This window comes from Trichosurus vulpecula, chromosome 1 (genome assembly GCF_011100635.1).
Source record: "Trichosurus vulpecula isolate mTriVul1 chromosome 1, mTriVul1.pri, whole genome shotgun sequence".
NCBI lineage: Eukaryota > Metazoa > Chordata > Mammalia > Diprotodontia > Phalangeridae > Trichosurus > Trichosurus vulpecula.
In genome coordinates, this window is record NC_050573.1 from 244227309 (window position 1) to 244248827 (window position 21519).

The following is a 21519-nucleotide window of genomic DNA, read 5'->3' on the forward strand; positions in this document are numbered from 1 at the left end:
GCAATGAATGGAAGTTGTAGAGAGGTAGATTTTAGATCAATGTGAGGAAAGACTTCCTAAAATTGAAGCTATCCAATACTTGAATTGGCTCACTTTTTAGGTGATTGGTATGCCCATACTGGAAAGTCTTTCCAGAGAGGCTGGATGACCACAAGTCAGGGGACATGCTTTGTCTGTTGTGACTTGAACTAGATGGTCTATGAATTCCCTTCCAGCTCCTAGACTCAGTATTTTATTAATAGCCAGACAGGATTATCGAAATCACTAGCAACAAAGATAATGTGAGATATTAAAAAGGCAACTTCATTAGGGGCATCTGCAATTCCATGATCTTTACATAAGCAGAATGACTGGATACATATTAATGAAAACAATGACATCCATTTAATTAGCCTTCTGTTAAGTTAGTAGTGGACCTTTTCTTCAACATAGATCTAACAGAATTTTTTAGTCTTTTGTTGGGATAGAGTAGGGTGCAGTGGGTATGTTCACATGTGTACACTCCCATATGGGGACAGATGTGGAAAAGTATGTTACCTAGTAGAAAAATATGTTTTGTGTTCCACATGGGAGGCAGGATGGTCAGTGGGGAGGAACACTGGATTTGGAAGGAGAGGACCTGGGATGCAAATCCCAATTGACTACCTATGTGACCTTTGGACAAGTCACTCAAGCAATCTGTACCTCAGTTCCTCATCTATAAATTGAGGCGGTTGGCCTAGACCATCTCAGATGGTCTCCAAGTCCCTTCTGTTTCTAAACCTATGATCCTATGGTGTGAAGCAGAGTTGAGTTTATAGTATCCAAATGCATGGAAAGATTTAAAATTTTACCTTCTCTCCTTATGAAGAAGCCTTGAAGCAGTGCTGTAAAAAAAAAAAAGATTAGTAAATATTTCCTCTAATTTTTTTTAATTTGAAGTTTAATTTGTACTGAAAAAAAACAGCAGGTTATGTGATCTTGTAAATGATTTTATTGAAGCACTTATAAAATTTCAAATAGTAATAGAGAGTAGACAGATTAGCTCATTAGCAAAGGACCCCCCCCCCATGAGAAAACTCCCTCTACCCATGCACGTTAGCTAACACTTCCACAGGTGAGCATAGTTTCTGAGAAAGTTAATGACTTGACCAGAATTACCCAGCCAGCAAGCATAATGGGAAAATGACAAGGTCAAGGCTTTATAGACTTCACAGAAGCCTTCTGCCTTTATGTCATTAATATGTTGTTTGCAAAAATAACTAGGCTCCGGATATGGCAAGCACTGAATAACACTGCAAAAATACAAAATGAAATTTTTTTAGCATATAGGAAAAGACTAGCTATTTTCTAAGATTCCTCCCTGAATCAGCTGTGTGTACCATCATACTACATACTTAGAGCAAAGATCAGAATTAGAACAAAATTAGAAGAAAGAATAGTAAAAATCTGGTATGCAATTGAAAGAACTCACTAATGAACTATGTATCTATAAAATAAATGCAAAGAATGTTACCCACCTCCTAACAGAGAAGGAATAGGCTAAACATGCAGAATGAAACAATTTTGGACGAGCTCCTCCTGGACCACTGCCTTGTTGTGGCAGAGGGGCTTGCATAGCTCAATGCAACTATGAGCTATGCTATTCAGGGTTACCCAAAACAAACAGGTCATATTGGAGAATTCTGACAAAAAGTGCTCTCCTGGAGAAAGAAATGGCAAACCTCTCCTGTATCCTTACCAAGGAAATCCCATGGACAGAGCCTGGAGGGCTATGGTCTCAGGGGTCACGAAGTCAGACATGACCAAAGGAGTGCACAACAATGGGAAAATTTATTCTACTTGACCACACGTATTTGTTACAAGTGTTCTGTTTTTCCCTTTTTCACTCCAATGAGATGGAAAGGATAGAAAATAAATGCTTATTAATTAGGGAGAAAATATACTATGCACAAATACTATATGTACATCTATATATGTATCTCCATATATGCATAGATATACATATGTGTATACATATATACATGTATATACATATATTAGGGAGAGGCATTAACAGCAAGGAGACTCAGAAAAGGCTTCATTCAAATGGCACTTGAACGGTCTTGAAGGAAGCTAGGGATTAAGAGAGTCCAAGCCTGAGAGTCAGCCAGTGCAATGGCATGGAGGTGGAAGAGGTGTTGTATATGAAGAATAGTAAGGCTGGTCTGGCTGGATGTTAAGGGTAGGGGTGGGTGTGGGGAGATATATAATTACACATTTCTTTGCGAGATATGAAGAAGATGAATTTTGGATTATTAGGATGAAGCAGTATATTGCCTTATTAATAAGCAGAGAAAAACAGTGGAGGGTAAAAGCTGATCCTCCAAAATGTAACTTTTTAAAAATTCAGAAAACATAAGAGTGGTTTTTGGAGTCAAAAGACCTACTAGCATGTAGATCCCAGTCTTGCTCCTCCTACATTATTTGACCTTGGACATGCCACTTCCCCCATCTGGGCATCAGTTTTTTCATCTTTAAAATGAACAAATTGGACTTGATGATGTTTCGTGTCCCAGCTCCAAGTCCAGAGTTTATGAACAGCAGGTGCCATAAAAGGCACCTTTCACAGAAGATGTACTATATTGTCATCATTTCACACTTGCTTCTAACTTTCTATGGATTTGTGGTGGAAAAGGGTGTGTTAACTGTAATGACCTGTTGGTGGGTTTTGTTAATTGTTTTGAGTTTTTGTTTTGTTTTGCTTTTCTGTTCTGCTCATATTCTTGTGTATCACAACGGACACTGGCATAGATGATTCTTTTAAGAGTTACCAAAGCGGAAGGTGGAAATTTTCTACAGAATAGAGTAGGGTGAAGCGCTTATGAAATTTGCTCCTTTCTCCTTTTAAAAAACAAAAACCTATCTCGTTTTATTGTCCGGCAAGTAAAGGACGAGTCCACAGCTGTCCTGCCATCTCCCTTGAATCCTATTTTCCTTAGGAATTGCCTTTTCCCTTCCATTAAGAAGTTCCCTGCCTGGCCGACGCACAGGTACCTATGGACGGGAAAGAAAGGAGGTCGGTCCAAGAATTTTGAGAAAGCTCCCGGCAACTGATGCATGTTCCCTCCTTTGTGCTTAGGGCTTTCTCATTGGCCGTGGACCCCCGAGGCCCCGCCCCCTTTTCGTTGGTGACCGGGGAGCACGAGCAAGTGGACCGCTAGCCCATTGTGACAGCACTGGACCCTCAGTGGGGGGCCCCGCCCCTGCCGGTATAAAAGGGCCCGCTTGCGTTGCGCCCCTTTACAGGAGCCGCCGGCAAGGGGGCAACGAGGAAGCGCTTGAGCGTAGCTGAGAAGGAAAAGGTGTGGGGGATCACGGAGAGAAAAGAGAGATTTAGCTGAGGGCCGGGCACATTCCCTGCCCTCGCGGATGCGAGTGGCCCTTGGAGGGCTGGATGCACAGCGCGGGATCCGCGGGAGCCCCTGGAGAGGACGGGACCGCGGGGGGACACCGCATGCCCTGCCCAGGAGAAGGGGCGGAGGCTGGAGGGTGGATGGGGGCGAACTGGGGAGGCCTGTGAGTGGTAGTCGCAGGGGGCGAGGACGAGAAACTGGCAAATTGCCTCCTGTCCCGGTTAGGGTTGGACTGGGTCAACAGTTGCTTTTGTATAGAAAAGGCATCATTGTAAAATCAGCGACTTCGAACAAAAAGAAACACATGAAAAGGAAAAAAAAAAACCCAAAAACCCTAGGTAGCCAGAAAGAATGAGGCCAAAACCACCTGGACTGGGGGAGTCAGAGAGAGGAATGTACCTTCTTTGGGGCTTCTTTTCCCGGGAAGTCCGGTTATATAAAATACGCCCCCCGCCCCCTCAGGCAAATTAAAAAAAAAAGGAAGGAAAAAAACCAAACCTAGAACTGGGCTTAAATATGTTTGTTGCTACTTTTGGGTATTTTCAGTTTTATTTGGTTTTACTCTTTTTTTATGGGATATATGAAAAGGGCAAGATGTGGCATCCTTTTTCCTTGTGAGAATTTAAACCTCACGTGATTTTTCCCGTTTTGTAAATAAATTATACACCGATGACCCTCTCCAGGCCTTTGCTTTCGCCCCTTAGCAAAGTGCTAATTTAAGGAGATGAAACTATGACAATAAATTGGGCCTCTGCTCTGCACACCTCCACACCCACTTTCATTCCCCCTATTGGTCAGCTTTTTCCCAAGCTTCATAGTGTCTTGTCCGTTCCTCTGACAACAAAGGGGTGGTGAAGCATTTTTTTTTTTGGTATGTCAAGAAATTTTTTAAGAACCTTTTTAAAATATGTTATTTTGTTTATGTAACTTTTCATAGTTTTAAGAAGCTTAAAAATTTTTAAAGTAACCATCCTCCAAGGCCAGTATGAAAGCCCAGTTTCTAACAGTAATGTGAAATGTGTTTTTAAATAGCTAGCATTTTTGCTATTTCAAGTTGCTCCAATATTAATGGGTCAGCAACATCTGCTTTTGCCACCAAGGAAGATGCATGGAGAAGGCTGTGGGTCTCACAAATAGACCTAAATAAGGAAAGGGAGAAAGCACAGGAGGAGGTTTGGGAGGGTGAGGAAAAGAAAGAAGAAATATGGTTTGAGTGACATGGTAAATGTATGCCTGCTCTGCCAATGATACAAAAATGGGGTTAATTTAACCTATACACACATTTTACTGTGAAATAAAGAGGAAGTGACTCTTCATGCTTTTGGAGACCTTTGGTGTGCTGGTTACTTTCCATGATGGAGAATCACTTCATTCATACTGGCAAAGGCGAGAGATGATATTCCGGGATATTTTTTTTTTAAAAAAAAGATTTATTTACTGTTGCTTTTTTTATGTAGAAAACTACTTGTTTCAAGCCCTACCCTGCCTTTTCCTTATTTGAACCATCAGCAAGATCAGCCATAAAAACCAAAGATGAATGTCTACAAGTTTGAAATGAAGGTAGTAATTATAATAGGAGGTTGATTAATTAGTAGAAATTTCGTTCATAGCATTCGGTCATAGGGGAAATATTATTTGTTCATAGAAAACACATTTGTGACTTTATTCCTCTGTTGTAGTTGAGAGACTGCAAAGAAATAACAACGTCGGCATCGGCACCAACTACCAAAATGATTTCTTCAAAACCCAGGCTTGTGGTTCCTTATGGCCTGAAGACTCTACTAGAAGGAGTTAGCAGAGCCATTCTCAAAACCAATCCAGGGAATATCACCCAATTTGCAGCTCTTTATTTTAAAGAGCTTATTTTGTTCAGAGAAGGTTTGTTTTTTTTTAATGTAAGATTCTTTTAGATCCATTACTTGGTAAACCAAAGCATTTAATGGAGACACTAACTATATTCTTTATTTCCTTTAGCAAATTCTTCATTGGACATAAAAGATTTGGTTAAACAATTTCATCAGATCAAAGGTAAGAGAATTTTGCTTACCATAACTTGCTAGACTTTTAATATTTGCAGGTGACACATTTTGGAGAATTTTCCAGTCCTTAAAAAATTCACACATATTTTCAGTTATAATTTAAAAAAAAAAACTTTATCTTCATGAGATAGAGAATTGAGTTTACCATTAAAGATGTAACAAAGTGAAACTTTACAGACGTATCTTTTTTGGGTTTGTTAAGACAAGGGGCTCACCCCTTGCATATTTTTCCTATGATGAGTTAAATAAAATTCAGTCTATAAAGAAGGCCTTTTAGGGAATTTAATCTTGTTCAGTAATTTTACTCTATGGTGAACTTTTTTTTTGCTCCAGGAATGAAGATTTGTAAGAGAAATCAGTTTAATATTATCGGAGAAATATGGGTATTGTGGGATTACCATGAACTTCGTTTGTTTGCAGATTAACATGTCTAGGGAACAAAAAGTCAGAAAAGACATTAGCAGAAATGAAAATATTTACATAGGAAGAATGAGAATATTTTCTAGCATCTGCAAACCAATGAAGTTGTTCAATACCGGTGTCTTTATTTTGCCACCTCTTGGATGTTTTGCTTGATAGCTTGTTGTCAGAGGAAAAAAATTTCTTTATGATAAATTAACAAGAAAATATGGTATTTTCACTTGATGTATCCTATATAAATCATGACCAATCAATCATCAATCAAAAAGAGGTATTCAAGGCATGGGTGAGTTGCTACTTTTTTTTTTAATTTTACCTTCCTTTAAGGTATCTGAAGCAGCAAGGTTTTAATGTTTGCTTATGGTTTGGTTTTGTTTTTTGTATTGCGTGGTTTTTTTGCATCAAGTAGCTGTAGGTGATACTACATAGTTTCTGATTTTAGGTTTGGGAAAGTTTAAGGAAGAGTCAGATGTAGGCTTTCAGGATCAATAGACTTTATTGATAATGACATGATAGTGGAATTTTGGATGAGCATGTACGGGACAGAATGTAATTTGCAGAGCTCAATTTTAATCTGTAGGGATTAACATAGCCTACCTAAATGGAGAAATTTATGTTATTTTGGCTTCTATGGGACAAAGTTGATTATATGACTCAATCAAGCAGGATTAGGATCCCTCAGACTCATTTTTAAAAATAGTAATGGTAATAGTAATGTGCAATACAATCCATTTTAAAATCTTTATTGTAAATAATAGTAAATAGCTCACATTTTGCAAAGCACTTATGTAATAAATGATTTAATTTTGATCCTCACACAACACATAGGTACTAATCTTTTTATAGATGAGGGAAGCAATTGTAATAATTAATTACAATAATAAATAACATCCTATATAAAAGTGCTTTAATGTTTACAAAAAGCCAAGCCCTTTACATATATTATCATTTGGAAACCTACAGCTCAGGAAATTTCATAGACCTAATTTTCTCCAAGAGCATGCAGTTCTAGCCCTTTTTTATAACTACTTCACCATACGTATCCATAGGCTCTCCAGGGCCCATATAGACAGGTATATGTCTGCACAATGTTGTTAAGTGAGAACTAGGCCTGGTTGTCTGAGGCTTAAACTTAACCCATAAGAACAAGTAGGTATGGCCAGCGGTGGGGTGCCTTTTAATTTAGATTACAGAGAGAATGGAATTTCTCCAGGGAAGGAAGCATTGGGGGCATCCCTTAACTCTGCTAGAAGAGGATAAGTTAATCATTAACATAACATATAAGGTATATTTATTTTATACATAGGCGTTTAGGCACAGATTCTAGGCAACGATAGAAGTTATATTTATGGTAAATGTGTGAGGTTTAACTCCCAAGGATCACAATGCATTTCCAAATGTTTTTTAGGCCTTAAGAAGAAGAAAGTATTTTCTTGTGGGGAGCATGTCCATTGAGAGCCATGATAATTTGAATCTTGAGTGCTAGATCTTGGGAGTCAGAAAGCTTTGGGTGACCCGATGTGTAATCAATCACACTTGGGTTCCAGTTTGAAAATAGTTAACTTGTTTAGTCTGACCCTAGGTCAGAAAAAAATATTGTTTTGAAGCCAAATGAGCAAAATTATTGCTTTTGCAAACCTTTCAAAGCTTAAATTTAGCTATACATATAAATATTGACATGATATTGATGATGACATATATTCAGCTACTAAATTACAAAAAAAATCAACAAATCAAATTATTTGGCAAGTCAAGTTAAGGTCCTCCTGCTTGCTGCCTTGCAGGAAGGAATCACTGAGTCCACAAAGAACAAAAATGAAAAACAGTCTCAGTCTCTGTGCTCATGTCAACAGTCATTTTACTGAGCACCTGAAACGTGCATGTGCCAGGAACAAGGCTAAATTTAAAAGAGGAGATATAAAAGAAAGGCAAAAACTCTCTGGCCACAGGGAGCTCACAGTCCAACAAGGGAGACAATGTGGCACAAACAAGAATATGAACAGAATGTATTGGAAATAATTACAGAGAAAACAGTAATACGTACAGGAGGGGGGGTATGTTGGAAATAATCAGGAAGAAAAAAGGCTATTATATATTATATATGGTATATATTACATATGGTATATTGGAGATAATCACAGAAATTTCAAGGAAAATCAGCATATAATAAATGTAAAGTAATTCTCGAGGGTCTTGGGGCCTACATCACAGGAAAGGCCTTAAAAAGTGACCCTTCGGGTCAAGCGGAACTTTGAACGAAATTACAGAGGTGTAGTTGTCCAGGCATAGAAAGGTTATAGAATGATTGTAAAGAGCTTTTTTCACAGATGAGTTTATAACTTGGTCTCAACATGTAATTGGAGGGTGGGGGCAAGGTAGTTCATTGAACTCCAAGCAAAGTGGACAGGACCTTTACACCTATTAGGAAAACCACCTTGACAAAGCTGTAAGGAAGGACGGGTTTTGTTGAGACTGGTGGAGAAATGAAGCACGGAAATGAATTAGGAGGGTTTAAGCATAGGATCTAGGTGTGATAGGGGTGACGGAGTATAAATAATAATAACATATTTTATAAACATGACACTTTTAAGGTTCTTAAGCACTTTAAAAACATATGCATTTATACATTACCTCATTTGTAAATATCTGGAGGTAACATTTTGTTGTACAGTCCTTTATCAACTACATTGATTGCTTTGTTTGCCTATCAACGAAACCCCCAGGGAAGATCACCTGCCTTGAAAATTTTTTGATCAAGGTGCACGTGACATATCCCTGCAATGTAAGCCAAGACTTTCTTAATCCTTCTATATCTGGAGCCTACCTTAACAAACCATCGGATGGATAACTGGCCTAAGTTTGTGCCCTCTTTCATTAAAGAAATTGACTGATAAGCAGGCATGTAAAAATGCTGTTTTGTTGTTCAGCAGGCTGGTTGGGATAATGAACTATAGAACTACTGTGGCATATCTAATAAGCTCTTTGTGTTTCAGAATGAAGAGGGGGAATAATTCAGCAAACTGGTAATGTTTTGCAATCTGACTTGGACCACTGGCCCTAGGAAAGAATATCAAGAATACTTTAAGCCAACCATATACCTGACTCCCTAAGCTGGGGAGACTCCAAAGGTAGAAAAATCTCGTGGAGGGAGAAAGAGCCCAGGTCCACAAGGCCAATTCTTGGCAATGTTTAAGGCTCTTGGTAGCAGACTAAGGTCTAAAATGGGAAAATATTACAAGGCCCTAACTATCCTGATGGATGGTGGAGAGAAACTTAGTTGTTTGTAAGTATTCTAAGTTCCAGTGACAAGTATCAGCATCCTCAGAAGCCGTGGTATTTCATGTCATGAAGACAGGCTGCTACAAAGTTGTTTTTCTTTTCCTTAGGCTAATTACATCAGTATTTTTTGGTCCGGCAAATTATATATGGTGAGGAATCCAACATTGTTCTTGTCCCTGGATGTTTCTTGTTTAGAATCCTGGTGTGGTTCATGGAGAGTACAAGGCCTGGAATTAGAGAAGACCAGGATTCAAATCATGCCTCAGATGCTTTAGGAGCTTGGGTGACATGACGCTGGCAGTTTTCACTTTATTTCTCTGGGCCTGAGTTCCTTCATATCTAAAAAGAAAAAGTTGGATTCAGATTCATTGACCTCCAAAGTCCCTTCCAAGCTTCTAATACTATTCTAAATCTATGTTAAGATCAGTTTTGGAGATGAGAACTTGTTGGAGAGTAGGGGGTACTATTAATAAAAAAAAAAAAGTCTTGTCTTTAGGGTTTCTTCATGATCATCTTTTGCAGTTCTGAAGGCTCACATAAAATACATGAGGTTTTCCCCCATAGGAACATGAGAATACTATTTGTGGAAAACTGATCCATAAATGAATCCCAGGAACTACTGCAGGGCCTTCACTCTGAGGTGTAGGGGTTGGCCACACAACTTGAGCTTGTATATTTTGACTCTTGTGGTTTGATATAAAAGCCGATTGCATAGTTCTGTGGAATAAGAGAGTTCTTTTCTAATTTATAGATGAAGTTGGTTATTCCTTTAATTAGCAGTGAAAACATGTTGCATCTGCCCATCTTTGTTTGTGGGTTTGAGCCAAGAAATATTATCCAAGATGTCCAACAGGCATTCTTGATGATTAGGTCGTTTGACTGTGGCTGGTAGGCACATCTTGGCTCACACCAAAAAACATCACAATATTCAGAATGTTCATATGGAATGCAGATGGATCTGTGGCATCAAAGATGATGAAATTACTATGTGTGCAAGCAGCATTCTATTTCAAACTTAACGTCTCAATGTACTTACTTTTCTGTCCACTGGCTTTCTATTAATATCTTTAACAAAGAAAACATTGCTTAATCAGGAATGTTAAAAGATCTAAGAAAAGCCCTTCATTTAAGGCAATTGTCCATGTATGTAAAGAATTACTTTGGGTTTGGGTCTGAAAGGACATGTTTTGAACCTACTGAGAGATGGCAATTTGTTTAGTGGGATGGTTGAATAAAGTTATCTCCACAGTCAAATCTGTTCCAGTGCCTTTGTATATTTTTATTGTATTCATGGTGATGCCATGATGCATGGAGAACTAACAAAGACCATGTTTGTCTTACTGAATTAAATCTTTGACTTTTGTAACAACAGTGCTACTTCCCACTACTGTGGCTGTATAAGGCCAACAACACCAGCACATAGGAGGGCTGCTAGCACAGATTCTTTGATATGCTTTTCTAAGGAAAGCAACTTTAAGGGGTTAAGAATCTCACTTTAATTAAATATACATATATCATTCACTTAGTTCAGGGGAAAAAGTCAGCATCCTGAACTTCAGAGCAAATACAAACAGAAAGTATAAACAGATCAACAGACAGGTTTTTGTCTGATCAAGACATCACATTCACAGTTACCAGAGAGAGAAACACCAACATCCGAGTTTTTCAAAGCTCCTTGACAGCTACTCAGAGCCTCATCACTAACACTCTTCTAATGAGTGTGCCCCCCAAAACAAAATGCTGACCTCTGAGTCTATATATGCTTCTTCAGGGTCAGAGGGCATCACAACCATGTGACTCAAACCTATGTGAACTAGGCTTTCTTGTTTCATCAAAGACTCCCGACTGAAACAAGGGCAAGACTCATTAAAGGCACTTGATTGCCTTAGCATTCCAAAAGAGAGAATGTAAAAAAAGTCCCACCCTGTTTAACATTACAACTTTTAACCATATACTTTAAAAAAATCAATATATTTTCTGAACTGCAGTTGGCTGTGTGATTCAGATGCGGTGTCTGCTGTAAAAAATCATCCTCTGAAAGTCATAACTATGTACAGTGTTTTCCACATTTTCTCCAGAATGGTTGGACCTCATCACTATCCGCCCATAGTCCATTAATGTACCTGTTTTGTACCTATTTCCCTTCCTCTTCCAGCATTTGTCATTTCCGATAGGTGTGAGGCGGTACCTCAGCATTTTTTATATGACGAGAGATAACTTTGCTTTCTTCTGAAAACTGCTTTTTCATATCCTTTACCCACTTATCAGTTGGGGAATGGCTCTTGTATAAACTTTATTCAATTCTCTATATATTTGAGAAATTAGGCCTTTATCAGAGAAACTTGCTGTAAAAAAATTTTGATATTATTACTTCACTATGTTACTTTTTAGCAAAATGTGTAGTTTCCCTAACTACCTCTTTTAATTAGGTCCTATTTTTGCCTTTGCTTTGTCAAAGATCTTGATTGCTACCTATGCTTTTTTTTTTTTTACTTCAGCTGAAGCATATTCTGCTGCAACCCTTTTAACTCTGTGTATATCTTTGTTTCAAGTAAGTCTCTTGTACACAACAAATTGTTGGATCCTGGTTTCTAATCCATTCTGCCGTCTGCTTCTGTTTTATGGGTCAGCTCCATTCACACCATTCGCATTCAGTTATGATTACTATATTTTCTACTCCATCCTGTTTTCTTCTGTTCTCTCTTTTTATCCTGTCCCACCTCCAAAGGCTTTTTTTAAAGCTTCTGATCTCCGCCTCCCTAAATACACCTCCCTTTTCTCATGCCCCCTTTCTATCATCCTCCTCCCCTCCCATTTTCCTACTGGGTAAGATAGATTATTTTACCCAACTGAGTGTGTATATACTCCCTGCTTTGAACCAAATCTGATGAGAGTGAGGTTCCAGCATTGCCCTTTCCACTGTAAAAGCCTTGCATGCCTCTTTTATTTGAGAAATTTTTTTTTTCCCATTCTACTTCTTCCTTCTTCCCTTTCTCACCCCTTCATTTTTTGGAGAGATCATTCCAACATAACTCACATCCAATTCTCTTGTCTATGTAAACTCCTTTTAATTGCCATAAGGTAGATAAAGTTCTCAGGAGTTACATGAATCATCTTTCCATATAGGAATCTAAAGTTTCACCTTATTGAGTCTCTTGTGATTTCTTTTTAATATTTACTGTTTTATCCTTTTCTCAAGCCTTGTGTTTGAATGTCAGATTATCTATTCACCTCTGGTCTTTTCATCAGGAATGCTTTTGAAAGTCCTCTATTTCATTAAATGACAATTTTTCCCCTTGAAGGATTATATACTCAGTTTTGCTGGGTAGATTATATAGTTGTTTGTAATTCTAGCTCCTTTGCTTACAGGATATCATATTCCAAGCCCTCCACTCTAATGTGGAAGCTGCTAAATTTTGTGTGATATTCCTTTCTGGCTGCTTACAATATTTTCTCCTTGACCTGGGAGTTCTAGAACTTGGATATTAAAATATTTCTGGGAGTTTTCATTTTGGGATCTCTTTGAGGTGGTGATCAGTGTATTCTTTCCATTTCTGTTTTATTCTTTGGTTCTAAGATTTCTTGAAATATGATGTCTAGGCTCTTTTTTTTGATTGTGGCTTTCTGGTAGGTCAGTAATTCCTAAATTCTCTCTCCTTGTTCTATATGTGTGTGCTATGTGTATGTGTGTATACACATATACATGTATATATACATATATACCATCAATGGATGCTGTGTAACTTTTTTCTGACCAGTTGTCCAACCCCCTTACCATCTACCATCTCTAGGCTGAGAACCACCTATATCCTAGAGCATTTTCCTAGGCACTGAGAAGTTTGGGATAGGGGTAGAGAAAGATATAGAAAAAATTAAAGAGACAGTTCTTTGGTTCTCAAGGAATTTAACCTACTTCATAGGTATTAGAATAAGTTTACTTTAAGCTTCTGTGAATGTTTTCTTTTGGGGTCGTGGACAAAATGAGTTAGACGTAATTTCTGCTTTTGTGGAAGCTTGAAATGTAGGTAAACTTGCCAGGCAGAAACTACTTATAAATAACTGAACAAACATCAAAAGATTGCAGGAAATCAATCAAGGTATTTATCAAATGTACTGGCAGAGGTCTCCCAGCATATTGTAGAGGGTACCCAGTTGGCATCTTTATAGAAAAGTTACATATTTAGATGGGGTGGGGCCAGGGCAGATTTGCTCTCTCTCTCTCTATTGTAGTTAGTAAGGGAGAATTCATAGTAGAAGTATGTAGTTTTCTGTGACTTGTCTAGGGAAAAGTGGGAGAATAGGTCTTGTGAGTTCTGGGTGATAACAAAGAAAGCACAGGATGTTGGTAAGGGAAGGACTGCCCACGAGGCAGGTAGGTGGGAATGGGTTGCCCTTTTCTATGCTCTCTGCTCCTTCATCCCCAACAGACAATTGTGGGTCATCTTTTAAAGTTAGAGAGATTCCCAGTAGGGACAGATTAGAAATGGTTTTGGTGGGGGGATACTGTATTTGGGGGATTGTATGTACATGGTTAAATACAGTGGTGGATGTTCCAGTTTGGCGCACTATTGTCTTGAAGATACTTTCGGCACTTTTCCATTTGTTGCTTATTCTGCCCCTTCAAGCCACACCATAAGAGTGTTGTTCCAGCCGGTGGATTCTTTTGATTCCACACTTACAGTTTCTAGAACATAGCTAGTCTCTTGCGTCATTTATCTTGGCATGTAGTAACCTCTAATCTAATTAGGCAACAATATTATATTCTACCAGGAGGTGTCACCATCTGTTGGCCTGAGAATTCCCTAATGTTTCAGTCTTGATGTTTTTTAAAACAAATTAGTATCAAGCTCTGTCAGTTTTCTAAATTCAAAATTTTGTACAAATTTTCTTAAAATGAAGGGCTGAGATACTTTTGTTAACAATAATGGCATTATTATACTAGTCTTGCTTTTAGTGTCTTTAAGCTCAGCACCTAACAGAATGCCTGACATTTCATAAATGTATATTGATTAATTTGATTGATTCTCATCAATTACAACTAACATTTATAATATGTATTATATCTTATACATTATCACATATTATATATTATATTTGGATATATTTTTATATAATATATATTATCATCGAATATATTATATATTACAATAAATAGTGGCAGAATAAATCAGAAGTTTTTTTTTTAAGGTTTCAGGCAAAGGACTTCCTAGTCCTACTCCTCTAGTTATTGTATCGATTGCTAAATGTGGTCAGTAGTTTCTTTTCTTTATAAGTTTACAACTTGCATATATTTGGGCACAAGCTTGTGGTTGTTTTCCTGAAGGTGACAAGGTTAATGGTTTGTTGTTGTTAGGTCATTTCAGTCATGTCTGACTTTTGGTGACCTCATTTGGGGTTTTCTTGACACAGATACAATACTGAAGTGGTTTGCCACTTCCTTCTCCAGCTCAGTTTACAGATGAGGAAACCAGGGCAAACAGGGTTAAGTGACTTGCCCAGGGTCCCACGGCTAGTAAGTGTCTGAGGCTAGATTTGAACTCAGGAGGATGTCTTCCTGACTCCAGGCCCAGACCTCTGTCCACTACGCCACCTAGCTGCCCCCCCAGCCTGCATATATTTGGACAAAAGCTTGGGCTTGTTTTCCTGATGATGACAAGGTTTATGCCATTTTTTATACCCCTATGTTATAGCAGATATTTGCTTCACAAGGGGTGGTGCAAGGGTTAAATGAGATAATGTATCCCAAAGTGCTTTTTGTAATTTATGAAGTGTCATGTGAATATAAATTGTTGTTATATCTTAACTACATGTATAAATTGTCTAAACCAAAAAAGTACGTTAGAGGCTCTTGGAGGAACGGCAGGAAAATGCCACATTGGATACTAACTCCGTTGTCCAAAGAGATGGCCAAACCCCCCTGAAGACTGTATGTTCTCCGTTCTGAACGAAGCTCTTAAGGTCTTTCTTGGGGCGGGGGGCAAGGAGCCGGGCACACCCGCTAACTTACCTTTAACCCTTCTGCTGTTCTATTTATCTAGTAGAGAAATGGTCAGAAGGAACCCAGGAGAAGAAACCAGAGAGTGCAAAAGAGCCCGAGCCATCATCTCTGATTTCTGAAGAACCAAAACGGAAAGAGAAGTCCACGGACACGGAGGAGGACAACATCACCGGCCCGCTGTTCAGCAACAAAACCACCCAGTTCCCATCGGTTCACGCTGAGCTCGCAGAGCCGGAAGAGACATCCGAGTCAATCAGTGAGCACTCCCCCAAAGCCTCCACCCCCAAGGTATCCACCCCGCCGTCCTCACCATCTCCGCTGGCCGCTGCTTCGCCGGAATTTGCCTACGTCCCAGCCGACCCGGCACAGCTAGCTGCCCAGATGTTAGGTAACGTTGCATCTGTTCATTCTGAAGTGTTAATGGTGGATGTGGCAACAAGCATGCCTTCTCTTCCCGATTTGTTCTTGTCCCCAGAGGTTACTGAAGAGAGCTCCTCCGCCTGCCTTTCAGATTTAACGCCTCAGCTTCTGAGTCAGACATCCATCCGTATAGAGTTAGGTTCCAAAGAAACTAAGGCTGAAACCTCGGCTTCCTCACACCCCTTGCAGGGTGAACAAGACCTTCCTGCTCACGATCAAGCTCCTGACGTCCCTTTCCAGGCTGATATTGAAATTACATCAACCATTCAATGTGTTTCACCTGAATTTCATGAGCCTGAGACCGAAGGAGCAGCTTTTGTAGAGCAAATATCGGAGCACATAATGGTCCCTTTTGATGAACCAATGGCAAGTCTTAATGAGACTGAGCAGCCACCATCAGAAAGCCAAATTCACATAGCTCACGAGACAGCCTCCATGGTGTCTGCAAAGTCCGTAGCTTCTGCAAAATCCTTAGCCTCCGCAAAATCAGTAGCCTCTGCAAAATCCTTAGCCTCCGCAAAATCCGTAGCCTCTGCAAAATCCATAGCCTCCGAAAAATCCGTAGCCTCCGAAAACTCCATAGCCTACGCAAAATCCGTAGTCTCCGAAAAATCCGTAGCCTCCGCAAAATCCGTAGCCTCTGAAAAATCCGTAGCCTCCGCAAAATCCGTAGCCTCTGAAAAATCCGTAGCCTCCGCAAAATCCCTAGCCTCTGAAAAATCCGTAACCTCCGCAAAATCCCTAGCCTCTGAAAAATCCGTAGCCTCCGCAAAATCCCTAGCCTCTGAAAAATCCGTAGCCTCCGCAAAATCCCTAGCCTCTGAAAAATCCGTAGCCTCCGCAAAATCTGTAGCCTCTGAAAAATCTGCACCCTTAGAGGAGCTTATAAAACATGGAGCATCAATATCCTCTGCAAAATCAGGACTCTTAGCTGATGGAGAGGCAGAGGTAGAGCCTCAGGAGGAGGCCTCTGCAAGGTCTCTGCTTGCAGAGACTTCTGCAAGGTCTCTGCAGGCTGAGGCCTCCGCAAAGTGTCTGCATGAGGAGGCCTCTGCAAAGTCTGTGCATGAGGAGGCCTCTGCAAAGTCTGTGCATGAGGAGGCCTCTGCAAAGTCTGTGCATGAGGAGGCCTCTGCAAAGTCTCTGCATGAGGAGGCCTCTGCAAAGTCTGTGCATGAGGAGGCCTCTGCAAAATCTGTGCATGAGGAGGCCTCTGCAAAGTCTCTGCACACTGCTGAAGGGTCTGCAAAATCCCTGCAAGTTGAGGGGTCTGTAAAATCTGTGCACACTGCTGAAGGGTCTGTAAAATCTGTGCACACTGCTGAAGGGTCTGCAAAATCCCTGCATACTGCTGAAGGGTCTGCAAAATCCCTGCACACTGCTGAAGGGTCTGCAAAATCCCTGCAAGTTGAGGGATCTATAAAATCAGTGCACACTGCCGAAGGGTCTGTAAAATCCTTGAATGCTGAGGGGTCTATAAAATCCGTGCACACTGCTGAAGGGTCTGCAAAATCCCTGCAAGTTGAGGGATCTATAAAATCAGTGCACACTGCCGAAGGGTCTGTAAAATCCTTGAATGCTGAGGGGTCTGTAAAATCCGTGCACATTGCTGAAGGGTCTGCAAAATCCCTGTACACTGCTGAAGGGTCTGCAAAATCCCTGCAAGCTGAGGGTTCTGCAAAATCCTTGCATGCTGAGGGGTCTGTAAAATCTGTGCACACTGCTGAAGGGTCTGCAAAATCCCTGAATGTTGAGGGGTCTGCAAAATCCCTGCACGCTGCTGAAGGGTCTGCAAAATCCCTGCAAGCTGAGGGGTCTGCAAAATCCTTGCATGCTGAGGGGTCTGTAAAATCTGTGCACACTGCTGAAGGGTCTGCAAAATCCCTGAATGTTGAGGGGTCTGTAAAATCCCTGCACGCTGCTGAAGGGTCTGCAAAATCCCTGCAAGCTGAGGGGTCTGCAAAATCCTTGCATGCTGAGGGGTCTGTAAAATCTGTGCACACTGCTGAAGGGTCTGCAAAATCCCTGAATATTGAGGGGTCTGCAAAATCCCTGCATGCTGAGGCGTCTGCAAAATCCATGCATGTTGAGGGGTCTGTAAAATCTTTGCATGCTGAGGGTTCTATTAAATCCGTACATGCTGAAGGTTCTGCAAAATCTGTTCACGCTGAGGGTTCTGCAAAATCTGTTCACGCTGAAGGGTCTATAAAATCCGTGCACACTGAGGGTTCTGTAAAATCTGTACATGCTGAAGGTTCTGCAAAATCTGTGGCTGCTGAGGGGTCGGCATATTCTGTGCATGCTGAAGGGTCTCCAGAATCCATTCACTCTGGATCAAGGGTCAATTCTGCATCCGCGGAGGAAACCACAAATGTCATTTCTGGGGGAACTCCAAAATCAGTGCGCTCCATGATATCTGTAAAAACTGCAGCTAGTGGGGCCCCTCAGGTCCCAGAAGGTCTTACTGAAACAGAAAATGAGCCAGAAGGGGAATTCGAAGGGGAAGCAGCGCCTGAAGAAGGTTTGGTGCCACAAGGTAAGAAAATTAGATATTTATGCAATCTATTTTACAGGTGGCATGTTAGCTCTCTGAAGTCCCATTCATAAGGTCTTTAACTTCCATTGCGTATTTTTAAATGTCAAGTACTTTTAAATGCCTTATTGTAGTTTGAGATTTTACATTCACAGGAGTGAGGATTTTAAAAATTGAATCCCAGGAAATATGCCAGCTTGGCCATGCTGCACAATTGGGGGGGCTCATCAGTTTAAAAAACAAAAACTGAATGAAGGGTACTGTTAAGGACTTGACCATCACTTTGAAATTTCTCACTTCTGTAAAAGTAAAATATCTTCTATTGCAATGCATTTACATAGGTGGTGGCATTTAAACCTCCTCTTCAAAAATAGGGAATAAATGGTGGTGTGTTCAACTGCTTTCGCACTGGGTTGGGAGAATTCTGCATCTAGGCTGGAGGAACTGGGTCAGGCATTAAGTTCCTCTCCTCCCCCGCCCCCAGCCCCTGCCACTCTGGAGGCTTCCTGCAGCTGAGTAAGCAATACAACAGTTGTATGGAGAGAGGAAAAGTTGGGGTGAACTCTTAGTTATTGGGGGCATCACAGATGGCTTTGGTAGCTAAAAGGACAGCCAAGTTTCTTGTTCAGGGATTGCTGTGGTTCAGGTGACTAGCCTTCATCTCCATTCCTCTCCTGAGGTATACTAACAACAAGCCCTCTTCTCAGCTGCCAGGTCATTTCTCATGTTACCCTCTAATACACTAATTTGTCCATCTCGATCCAGCTATAGAAGGAGGCAGTTTGCAGCTCCTTTACAACAGTTGCAGAAATCCTTTTAATTTTTCTTCAGGGAAGGAACATGCATGATCTAATCCCCCCATTCCCTTCTGCAGAATCTCTCTCAACCTGGGCTCCTAAAGGAGCCAAGTGTGACTAGGAGAAGTGTTAGCAAAGCAGGTTTTAAGAAAAACATCAAATTCTGTTTGGCAATATGAGAGGGGCTCAGTACTAATGCAAAAGCAGAACACAGCTGGGGTTGGTAGCATGTGGGATGGTCATTAGGCTTGTAGCTTTAGGCGGCACTTCCATCCCAAGTTCCTGTCTTCAAGTGCTTAAGTATTTTTAAAGGAGAAAAAATGTCCACATTTTTGAGCTGACGTTTGATCAGGTTTTATCAGCAGCAGCTCTAAGAAGGATATTTTCACTCATTGAGATTGAGCTATCAGAATATCCAGCGCTTAAAAAAACCCTAACTTGACATTTATCTCAGGTATTTGCCTAGGGCTCTGATAACTCAAACTGTTTAACTGTTTGAAAGGAAGACTTGGCATTCGCATATTATGTATATATGTGCATGTGTGTATGTATATATGTATATCTATATATACACATATACACACATATATATATATATATACTAACAAAAGGTCAGTTGAAAACATGGCTTTGGCTGTTGAAAACATCATTCTAAGCATGTGCATAATGGTCTTTTCCTTTACTGAAAGAAGGCTGCATTAGGGGGTAAATCCCTGCTGTGCTAAAGATGAAGTCAGCATATCGACTAAAGCAAAACTCTGGTTCCCCTCTTTGGGAAACATTGGGTCCTCTTTCTCCCTTCCCCTGTTCTGGGACTCAGTTCCCCAAGACAGCACGTCTCCTCTAGGCAAACCAGAATTGACATGATAGACTTGGTAGGGTAGTGGATAATCTGCCGAACCTGTGGCGGTCTCTCTTCTTTGAAGGGGAAGCCCTGGTGGGACCTCAGCAGACTGTTTACTGCCACTCTGGATCTAGCATTTCAAACCGTGCCTAGGTTGGAAGTGCTCTCTGGGGCAGTGAGTCTGGGAGCATGAGTCATTTCATATGCAAAGTCCTATGAATGGGGAGATTGTTGGTGCTCGCGGGTAACCGGAATTATTCGCTCTATTCTTTGGTAAAAGTGCCCAAAAGATGGCCCATAGTGCTGACTTCTCTCGGTAGGGAAAACATCATTCTGCAGGTGCATTAATGGCACTGATGCTGTTTTCAATAGCTCAGCACCCTTCTCAGCTGATGTTTTTGTAAAGCTGAATTTAAATACCAATGTCCTCTTCGGAGGACTCCCCGGAAGCTATGTCTGAATTTTGCTTAAGCACGAGGAAACAGGAGCTTGGAATGAAAGGGGCCTCCTGAGCCACAACTCTCATGTCCCTGCTACTTGCCACCAGCCGCAACACTGTTCTTCTTTTTCAACCGTACAAAACCCCTCTTTTTCCTTCATGTTACCAAACACAATTCTTGTAGCCCTCTCTATAGCATGCTTTATGGCACATAACGTTATCACTTGTTGATATGGAAAAGAACTGCAAAGACATTTCTGTGCATAGCGCTTGATACAGAGACCACCTTTAATGCCTGCAAATTGTTTTTTGTTTTTTATAGCGATAGCAGCAAGTGAAGCAGGACAACCACCACCATATTCTAACATGTGGACCCTTTATTGTCTAACTGATATGAACCAACAAAGCCGCCCATCACCGCCACCTGCACCCGGGCCTTTTTCCCAAGCAACCCTCTATCTGTCTAATGCTAAGGAGCCACAGTTTCTGCAGCATCCACCGAAAGTTACTTCTCCAACTTATGTGATGATGGACGACTCCAAGAGGACCGGTGCCCCACCTTTTATTTTAGTAGGCTCAAATGTTCAGGAAACCCAGGAGTGGAAACCTCTTCCTGGACATGCTGTTATTTCACAGCCAGATCCCTCGAAGAGATACACTGCAGTCCAAGTTCCCATTGCTGTTCCTACAGAACAGCAGAAATTCCAGAAACACCCCCCAGCCCCCCAGAATGGTAGCTCTCCTCCGAATGGACCAGATGCCCCCAGGCCACAAAGCCCAGTTTTTGTTTCTGTTGCTATCCCAATAGAAGATGTAGCCAAAAAGGGTTCAGGATCTGGTGACAAACGTACGCCCTTTGCAGGAAGTTACGGTATTGCTGGAGAAATTACCTTGACCACTGCCCACCGCAGAACAGACACTTAAAAGTGGTAGGTAAATTTCCCTACCATAGAATGTGACCTTTTGGAGGAAGTCTGGAAATCTTAACATTGAGCTTCAGAGTCTTGATTTGTTTCATCTAGAGAGTGACTTTTTTTAAAAAAGAAAAGAGAAAAAGGAAAATTAAATTGAATTGAATCGAGTTAACGTGTGATGAGTTGGGATATATTCTTAACTTGCTCTGTTCATTGTCTCTCCAAATTTCCTCATTATCAGTTGATATTAAACACACCCATCAGGTGCATACCAGGCCCGTGGCAAGGATTCAGTACATAAAATAAGAGACAACCCCACAAACCCACAAATTAAGTTATAAAACGAAAGATATGGCTCCTATTTCCAAGAAGCTTATTGGGTGGGATAAGACAAAGACAAAATAAATGCTGCTGCTTGAAAGGGGCGGGGGCTGGTATGAGGAAAGAGAATAGGGAGATCAG

At 40.7% G+C, this 21519-nt stretch overlaps 1 protein-coding gene across 1 annotated transcript; it reads left to right on the plus strand.

The window, feature by feature from the left end:
- The first annotated feature begins 5104 nt into the window (after nt 1-5104).
- CABYR (calcium binding tyrosine phosphorylation regulated) lies at nt 5105-21067 on the plus strand. The gene is made up of 4 exons (XM_036737787.1): nt 5105-5252; nt 5349-5402; nt 15151-15498; nt 20466-21067. Exons 1-4 carry the CDS (start codon nt 5105-5107, stop codon nt 21065-21067), a joined length of 1152 nt encoding a protein of 383 aa, XP_036593682.1.
- The last annotated feature ends 452 nt before the right edge of the window (nt 21068-21519 follow it).